Source organism: Strix aluco, chromosome 1, assembly GCF_031877795.1.
Source record: "Strix aluco isolate bStrAlu1 chromosome 1, bStrAlu1.hap1, whole genome shotgun sequence".
Taxonomy (NCBI): domain Eukaryota; kingdom Metazoa; phylum Chordata; class Aves; order Strigiformes; family Strigidae; genus Strix; species Strix aluco.
In genome coordinates this window covers 1,539,612-1,549,286 of record NC_133931.1, presented here as the reverse complement: position 1 = coordinate 1,549,286, position 9,675 = coordinate 1,539,612, and the positions used below count along the sequence as shown (strand labels likewise).

The window sequence follows — 9,675 nt, the reverse complement described above, 5'->3', positions numbered from 1 at the left end:
TCATCTGGGTGGATTATTGCCAAGTGCATTTCCAGGGTTAGACCTGGAGAACTCCCAATATTTACAGTCAGGTTAGATCTAGCTAGGTATTCATGATTGGCAATATAAACAGGAAATGTCTTATAATTTCCTGTTTGCCTATAAAAGCTGCTGGTTACCTACAAAGTCCTAAATGCTCTGCATCCTTGTTTTGAGAGCAGCTGCTGCAAGAGAGCGACGGCTTTGGGGTTCAAATGCAGAGACCAGGACACTTGAGGTTGGTTTCCAACTTTGCAACAGCTTTCCTTTGCTACATCTCAGCAAAGGGTAAAAATATCTTTGTCCCACTTCTACATGCAGCATCTGATTCAAAGTCCTGCTAGATACCAGCCAGGTATAATGTTTTCAGCCTTTACGATTTCTCTGCCTGCTTACATGTAGGCAGAGCTGGAGCTGGTAATTTCAGCCCTTCTGGGGCCTCCTTTTGATTGCCTGTCCCACTTCTGCTTCCAAGGTAAGAGTTACCAGGAAGTTTGGTGCTGGATATCAGCAGACATCTCCATGAGTCACCACTCACCAAGCCACCAAAGAGCAGAGAGGATGAAGCAGGAGCAGCCCCTCTGAATAAAGCTGCTTGGGCAATCAGCTCTCTGCTCACCCCTTCCTTCTCCACCCTGCAAGACTTCATCTGCAAGAAAGAGAACAGAGACCCAGGTGTAGCGACACAACCTGGGGTTTAGAAAATGGAGATGAAGAAGGAGAAGAGGCAGAGGCTCAGAAAACATGTGGAAGAAAGAGATTAGGTGGACGAGGGGAGGGCTAAAATGATTGGGGGCCAAGATTAGTTTCTGGGCAGGAGATCAGTCAGATGAGTAGGCATCCCTGAAGCAGGGGTCATGCTCATCAGAGACCTTTAGAGCATCTGATGGGACTAATCATTGCTCATCACAATGAAGGCATGGCCAGAGGAAGTTCGAGGGACACCAAAACCCATAGTGTCTTTCTTTTCAAGAAAAAAAATTTTAAAAAAAAAGAGAGGTGGAATTTTTTTGGTTGGTTTTCAGATATTTCTGATGTTTCTGACACCAGCATTAAACCACTGGCTCTGCCAATGCAGCCGACATAAAGCAAGATCAACAGGATGGTGAAGTCAGCTGTGATAACCCCACAAGCACTAACCATTCCTTGCTGATGGACATACACCTTCTGGGCGTGGAGAGGCTAAGCCACATTGCTTGCCCAACAGATGAAGTTCTGCCAGACCCAGGCGCCACATGCCACCACAGATGCCACAGAAGGTGTGTCAGTCCTCCCAGATGTCACGAGGCAGCAAGTGAAGAGCTATTTCAAGGAATAAGGATTGCCCAGTGTGATTCACTGCGCGGTGTCCTCTTGCAGGGATGACTCTTTTGGGGAGTCTGGAAATCAGCCTGGGAAGCCAAGGCTCAGAGTCCTGCAGCAGCAGGAGCACGCTGGCAAAGGTCTACACTGATGAAGCAGTTTGCTTTAACCAGATTTGACTGGGTTTTTTGAGGAAGAAGGAAAAAACAATTGTGTTACTCTTCAGTAGGATTAACAATGTGCATTCCTAAATATTTTTTTTTTAAAACAAAGAAACTTGTCTGACTCAGTTTATCCCACACTTCCAAGGACTGATGGTGTGAACATTTTCTCTCTGACACAGAGCTGGAGAGGAGTCACCTGGTCCAGGGATTCAAATCTGCTCCTCACTGACAGCAGGAAGATGATCTGCAAGGCCATAGGAAGTGGTCCACCACTGCTCTACTGACAGGAGTGGTTTGATGGACAAGTGTGATGATGGACAAGGGTGCACGATGGGTCCCTTGGCATTTTGAGGGTTGCCAATGGCCCACTGAGCCAGATAGTTGGGAAGTTACCATCCTGGCCTTAGGTACGTCTGATGTATATGTGTGAAGTGTGGGACTGCAGTGGCTGGAATTTCCTCAGAGGCACATGGGAAACTGAAGATAGTCGTGTCACCTTGAGTGGCCAACACATGGAAGCAGCACGGAAGGCAGTGCTTGGTTGGGTCAGAGCAGAGACCTGCAAAAAAGGCACCCCAGTATCCAACATCACAGAACAGAAATGAGGCAGTAAATTAAATGTGTCCAGGACCATCTCCAGCATGGAGGCCAAGAGATGGACATGAGCAGGGCCTGTTGTGAACAGTCCTTCCCTTGTGCTCTCTCCTCTGTTTTTTCCCAGACATTGCATGGGACTACGGCAGTTGGTCCATGTTAAAACTTTGCCAGGGAGCATGCTAGCAATTAAAATGATTAATTAAATGTTGTGGATGATGACATTACAGGTCAGGGCTTGTTCCCAGGAACTGTTTATTTCCCTTGCTTAGGCTCAGCCTTGGAGATCAGACCCTTTCAGGCATGTGAATCACATCCTTCAGGATGAGAGCTTGGTCCCTGATTTTACTCTTGGCTGTGCCACACCGCACTACACAATTGTGTTAGAGCTGGCTAATAAACATGGCTTAATTTGGCTGCCCTCTGCAATGTTCTGCAATGATCAGAAGTCAATGAACAGAAGTCAGCCAGGGATCTGCCCATCTTCTGGGAGCCGCATACTGGGCTCTTCTCATGAAAGGCCTCAGGACAAGTGTCCACATATGGAATCACAGCAATGACGAGGGACAGAAACATCATGGCTTGGTGTCATAAGATCCCTTTCTTTTATTTGCCCTGAAGTTTTTAACTGTTCAGCTTCCCTGTGGTCAGAGCATGACATCTGTCTCATCACTTCTTAGGTGGCATCTCAGAAGGTTCCCAAATATTTCCATCTATCCCAGCATCATCCCAATCTGTATGTATTGCTGTTTCCCACCCAGCTGCTAATACACCAGGCCAGAAGAGGTTCTCAGCATCAGGTATAATGTGGGCATTGATCTCTCTTCCCAGGTAACAAGTGATAGAATGAGAGAAAACAGCCTCAAGTTGCACCAGGGGAGGTCAAATTGGATATTAAGAAAAATTTCTTCAGGGAAAGGGTTGTCAAGCACTGGAACAGGCTGCCCAGGGAAGTGGTAGAGTCACCATCCCTGGAGATGTTTAAAAGACATGTAGATGTGGTGCTTAGGGACATGGTTTAGTGGTGGACTTGACAGTGTTAGATTAACAGTGGTCCTGCAGGGCTCATTCCCCATATCCTTCCTGGTTGTGATCTTCTCAAAACCAGGACAGCAAGGTGGATTGTCACCACCATCACCCTGACACAGATCTGTCCCCACCTCAGATCTTCAAAGATGTTTCAGTGCTTAACTCCTAGGGAAGCCAAGGCAAATTTGGAGCTAATCCCACCAATGGGTTTACTGAAAACTAACACGGGCTTAAACCCTTTGCATGCCAAGTCACTGAAGGACTCAGACCCTGTGGCTGCTCCTACCCCACCTCCTATGCACTCCCCATTCCTGGGTGCTGTGAAGGTGACCAAGTACTCGCCCTGGGAGTCCCACTGCAGGGCAAAAATACTCAGGTTCAAGAACACAGTGTGAGGAGCCTGGGGCCAGATTACACCAAGGTGTTGAAATCCTTCAGAGAACCTGCCCTTTGGCTTCCTCACAAGCATGACAGGCAATTAGTGCCCCAGAGGCATCCTAAAGCTCTGTTTACCATTATCACCTGATTTTATGGTGTCTCTGGGACCCATTTATTACCAAAATCACAGCTGGGTCTGGATTAAGTTACATACAGGATCATACCTGCACTTGGGGGCATTAACAGGGCTATCCAGCAGCAAGGTCAAGGTGTCACAAGCTCCAAAGGGGGTCACCACCATTTCCAGCTGCCCTGGAGCTGAAACCACACTGCAGAAGAGCTCTCAGAGAGGCAGCTATGTCTATGTCTACCAATAATACATTGTTTAATTGTTAGTATGCTCCTCAGCACATTTCTGGCCTCACTAACTTGGACCCTCCCTGACAATTTCAGATCTACTGGTATTTTGGATTCAGCCACCTTATTTTGGAGGAAGAGAGCTCAGCTACACAATGGGCACCAGCTGACCCCAGGATGTTTCATTTGCTAACATGCCTTCCCTATGCTGTCCCAGACCTTGTCAGGACCAGATTGTTGACAGCAAACTAGAACAATACCATTGAATTTGCAAGTTCATTATTTTCCAGACCTTTTCTATAAGCCTTCAGCAATTTCTGCTTGGATGAAACAGTAAGAGACACACTCCGATCTAGGTCTGTGCTGATCAGGATTGTATCCTCCTACTCACCTCCATTTGTTTAGCACTCTGTCTAATTGCATGAACAACCTGACCATGCTGCTGGCAAAACCCCAGTCCTGCTGTGAGTCAGCACTCAGTAGACATTTCTAAAAATTTTTTTTTTTTTTTAATGGTGGCTGCAGAGTCCTGTTGCATGAGAAGCGATAAAAGAACAACAGAGATCTCTTCTCCATCAAGCTAGCTTCAGACTAGCCTTTCCAAGCCTGCACATCAGATGTTCAGAAGACATTCTGGGAACAGAAGGACAAAATGACTGAAAGTGCTGGGGGACCAGGATGGGTTAAGAAGCTTGCGTGGGTTATTCAACAGGGACTTCGTTACAGTCCAGTCCAGAGAAGGGGCTTGGTAACACTGACCAGAACTGCAGTTCCCAGCACCACCGTGGGAGGTCTCATCCCAGATGCCTCATTGCGATTGCAGTTATCCTGACTGCAACATTCGTAAAGGTCTTGAAACACATCACAAGTTGAAATGCAGTCTTTGCTGATCAACTTCTGTTGGTGAATGCCTGGATAAAAAGTCAAATAAAACCAGCCCATGAATCTTTCTCCCAAGATCAAATCCTGACTTCACTGTGTCAGCAGCATGTGAGATCACCCAAGTCTACACGGGTTATGGTGTTCATTTAACCACCCTCTGCCTCGCTGCTCGAACAAAGAAATAATTGGGCTTGATCTGTAACACAACATTATACAAGTTCTCCCAAAGCCCCATGGAAGGGAAATGTTTTAGACCCAAGTACACTGGAGCAGAAAGGGGGGAAGGACACAGATCCACTGGGAGCAGGGCTGGGACTGGGACACAGGAGCATTGGGCAGCAGAATTGGGAGGTCACAGCAAAGGCAGTTCATGACAGTAGGACTCACCAGCACCTTTCTTCTCAACTATAGTCGCACAGGCTGTCTCATTTTTGGTACATGGGGAAGTTGTCAGGCATTGATTGTTGCTCGTCTGGTTGGTGCAGGTGTAGCACATCAGCGACTTAGCTACAGGAGGAGAACATAAATGATTTGCATGAGATCAAAGCAAGAAACCCCTTCTCAGCTGGACATGTGCCCATGCTCATGCAGGCCACCAGACATAGAAAAAGACAAAGGATTTAGCTGAGCCAGTTCTACCCTTTCTACTATCCCATATCTAGAATTGCTAAGCACACACTTCCCTGTAGAAAAACCCTCCTTCCAGGTGAGTAGGACGCAGAGACTTTCTGGAGATGTTGATATTCAACTACCCCATTACAGCATTTAGCAAACAGTCACAGGGACAGAAGAGCATGAAGGCTGCACTCAATTTTTAGCTCAAAGCTTAATTGCAACCCCATCCAAGAAGTATATCATTAGCTGCAGATCTCAAGAAGCGACTGGCTTTGCAGAGAAACCCAAAGGGCTCTTCTTACCAGTGGCACATTGTGAGAATTGGGGAAGATTTTGGCTTGCTCTGTGGGCAGCCCAAGGCAGGGTGTCTGCAGCACAAATTCTCTGACAGCTGCGACAGCACAAAGGAGAGGCAAAGCTGACTGTGCAGACCAACTCTTTATCTATCATTATCTACTGACTTCTTAAAGACCACTGGACTTAGAAGTTACGGATGTGACTTTTCCCCAGAAAATGCCAGTTCTCTTCATCCCAGCCCAAGCCTTGCAGTAATCCTGAGCAACTCACCAACGTCCACGCAGAGGACAGCAGCTAGACACGCCATCAGGAGAGCCCTCATCTCTGCTTGCTCTTCTCTGCCTGCACAGTCTTCAGGGGAAGCAGCTCCCAACCCTCCGTGGGGTCGTAGCTGAGAGGGTGGCCAACGCAGAGGATGACACGGGTCAATCTATGTGGTGCACAGCCCGGAGCAGGGGACAGACACGTACTTGCAGAACCTTGCAGGGACCCAGCGCTCACATCTGCTGAGTTGTTCTCAGGCAAAGGCAGCGCGCAAATGTTACTTAATACCTCAAAATAAGCCAAAAGGAAAGCAATTGCTACTGATAGCAGCAGTTCCTCTTTGAAAGAGGGCAGGAGATAAAAGGTGGGTAGGAAGTGGTGACCAGTCTAGGAGGAAGCAAGGCCACCAGAAGGGGGATGGCGACTCTTGGGCTTGCATGATGGGCCTTGGTCCTAGAGAAAAGGGGATATGCATGCTGGGTTCAGCAAGGAGGAGCCATCTTTGAGGACCGGGACATCCATCTTTGGTTTCCTAGTCGGAGTCAAGCCTAGTGCCTTGTATTAGCACCAGGAAGCTTGTTCCCTCTGTGGCTACGCATATTTCCCTCCTGTGATTTGGCCCAAGTGTTGCTCTACAGGTTCCATTGCCACAACTCTAAACTGGGCGTGGTACCAGCAAGATCAGGGGAACCCAAGAGAAGCAGAGAAAGATGCCGTGTTACTGCTATAACCTCAAAATCTCCTCATTGACAAAGAGAAAGCACACCGTGAACATGTGTATATATATTATTAGTATAATTGAAATCTTAAGTGTCATCCAAGAATGATTGTTGGTCTAGATTTACTATAGGAAAACAAAGAATAGTTCTATGCAGAATGATATTATTATTAAAATTATTACTCACACTTAGTGGTTTCTACCCCTTTTCTTGGTGTTATGCTCACCCTTCCCACTCTTGGGTGTTTCATGCTGGTGGCATTACACTGAGTTGTCAACATCTGTGGGAGGAAAAATAAGATGTTCACAGTGATGGCTACTCCTTCCTCTCACCAGGATTCACTCAGGGTCATTTTAATTATGTTTGGTAACTTTTTTTTTTTTACATGCTTTTTTCACTGGTCTGCAGCTGTGTGTTACATCTCAGTTTACTATATGCAGTGCCTTCTACATAGGTACTACTTTTGTACTATTTGTTACCCCTAAAACCAGCCTAGTCCAGCTCCAGGTCTGTGTTTCTTCAGCTGAGTGGTTTATAGCTGAGGTGTCTCCAGATCTAGCCCAGGCCCCATCTCATCACCCCGTACCTGCACTCCTCTGCACCACATCCCACACCTCCACTTCTCAAGACTTTGCTCTTGTACCAAGACTGCATTTTTCTACACTATGTCCTTGGGTCAGAGTCATAAATACCTCATTCTGAACAAAATAACAGCTTGCCACTGCTGTCTATATAAACCTACAGCTGCACTATACAGAGATACACAAAAGTAAAACAAATTAACCACAGCCACTTTGTCAGTTAGAAAAATTGCTCTTACCACTCAGCCAAGTTGAAAAAAAAAAAAAAGCGCCTCAGGCAGGTCAAGACAAGCTCAATAAGAGCAGACCTAACAAGACTGAGTCCCAAGGTCTCACAAATTCAGTTTTAAGCTTACGGACTGTTATTAGCAATGGTAATACCAAACTAAAGTGCTTAGGGATATCAAACCATGTTGTCTTAGACTTTCAAATAGGAAAAACAGGATGGAGTTATTCTCCATTTTATTTATAGAATTATACCTCCTGGTTTGGACCAGCATTTTTTAACCCAGCACACAGGAAGGGACTATGAGGACAACTCAGTACAACTTTATGTTGAAGCTCTTTCAAAGGTAATAATATAAAAAAAGAAAAGGGAAAGAAAAATGACTTATTCACACAGTACAGGGGTCATGGGGTTTGCAGCCACAGCCCAGGCATGTCACTTGCTAAAGGGGCCATGCTCCAAGTCCTCCCCACCTGGCTTTAGGGAAAGTGAGACTAAACCAAGCATAACTAAGAGCAGTAAAGGAGGATGAAAGGAATCGTGACCGAAGCACAGACTGCATGCCAAAAGGTAAAGATGCTCAGCTCTTTACCAGCATTGCCAAGACCCCATTGCATGCTCATGTGACACACATCACTGCATCAGGACAAAGCTGGGGTTGGTGACCCCCCAATGAAAGACATGGGGATGAAGCAGAAAGCTGAATGAGATATGAGGCTGTAGCCATTCCATACAAGGTCCCAAGGAAGAAGGAATAGAAGCTGAATACAAAAAAAAAAAAAAAAAGGGATTTTTCCACATGCCTGGGCTAGGAAGAGAGGCTAGATCTGCTGGGTCTGGTTCTTCACCTCCCCTCTCTGCCTTCAAATCTCATCCCTGGAAAGGCAACCAGCAGAATTTGCTTTTGCAGGCACTCAATGTCATCCCATGCCTGGTTTTGTGGGGAATCCTTCTCCATGCAAACATGGGGACACTGCTGGGTCCAAAGATGCACAGGAGAGGAGGTGGTGGAGATTTAACCCCTCCAGGTCTTTCCTACAATGGAAGTGGGGTTTGCAGCACCAGGAATGAACTATGGAAAGTCAGGAACTGTTTCTGCTGAAGGGACTACTAAGAAGGAAACATGATCCCTAATCAAAACCAGTTGTGATAATTGCCACCCCATTCTTCTCCACCTGGTCAAACTAAGCCTTCAGGAGCTGAAGAGTACAGCTATAGCTTGAGAAATAAATGGAAGAGATGATACAGAACAGCTTTAAAAAAAACCAAAACCAAAGAGCTCATTCAAGTATAGGTGACCTGTGGGAAGGGATTAGATACTTCCTTGTCTGGCCCACCCTGTCAGATAAATAATCTGCCCTGTTTACAAGAGAAGGGACAGTCTGTATTCAACCCACCCAAGCTAGAAACAGTTTTGTTTGGGGTTTTTTTTTTTTTTTTTGAAAGGCATCAGCTGTCTGCCTCACCATCCCTCCAGCAATACAGGGCAAACCCAGGGAACCGCTGGAAGCTACCTCAGTTTGCAAAGACTTTGCATCATGCTCTTCTCAGGCTCATGGCAGCAGAAGGAACTTATGAGCCCTCCTGCGGCTGTGAAAGCAGTTATTCAAAGGCTTATTTCTGAGTCAAGACAATCACTCATAATTGCCATTTAATCCAGACTTGGATTAAGGATATTAATGAAATAATTTATTGGAATTCCTCATGTCCCAGCTTGCAGTGGCTCAGGATTAAAGGTCTAGAGAAGCCATTCTCAGAGCTTGGGACGAGCTAAACTGAGCTCTTCCTGATTCTTTATTTTCTTTTGAGTAACACATGTTCAACTAGCCAAAAATATCACTAGTATGGCTAAAAAGAAGCTGTAGTGAGAACCAGACTATATGTTATCTACTCATTCCCTGTGGGACACCCACGATAGGCAGCCATCCCCCTTCCACAGCTACACAGAAGTGCCAGTTCTTCTTTGGAGGGCACAAACTTGATATCCTGGCATTTGATCCTTGCCTTGGAAGCCCTCTCTGTGTCTCTCATTAGACCGTCCTTCATTTTATCATAGGGATCCAATTTCTCATAGGTTAATCGTTAGCTTTCCTTTGCAGCCACTCTCCTTGGCATCACCAGTGCAACATTTACAACCACGTGGCAAGGGCTAATGTCAGTCCAGTTTGAGCTTGTTTTACAGCAGTCTGAACTTGGCTGACTGTTGATGGACACCGAGTACAACTATGTAAACCCAGAGAGCTCCTTAA

General features: G+C 46.1%; 1 protein-coding gene across 2 annotated transcripts; it reads right to left on the bottom strand.

Annotated features, from left to right (window-relative positions):
- Positions 1-344: 344 nt before the first annotated feature.
- LOC141932559 (lymphocyte antigen 6E-like) lies at positions 345-8,710 on the bottom strand. Of its 2 annotated transcripts, XM_074846284.1 has the most exons (5): positions 6,806-8,710; positions 5,907-6,027; positions 5,112-5,231; positions 4,602-4,753; positions 345-667 (listed from the first exon to the last, which is right to left on the bottom strand). In XM_074846284.1, the coding sequence occupies exons 2-5, from the start codon at positions 5,956-5,958 to the stop codon at positions 392-394; spliced, it is 600 nt and encodes a 199-aa protein (XP_074702385.1). In that variant the 5' UTR covers positions 5,959-6,027; positions 6,806-8,710; the 3' UTR covers positions 345-391. The 2 variants fall into 2 exon arrangements, with proteins under 2 accessions (XP_074702385.1, XP_074702374.1); XM_074846273.1 differs by lacking the exon at positions 6,806-8,710 and having other exon boundaries at positions 5,907-6,193.
- Between the last annotated feature and the right edge of the window lie 965 nt (positions 8,711-9,675).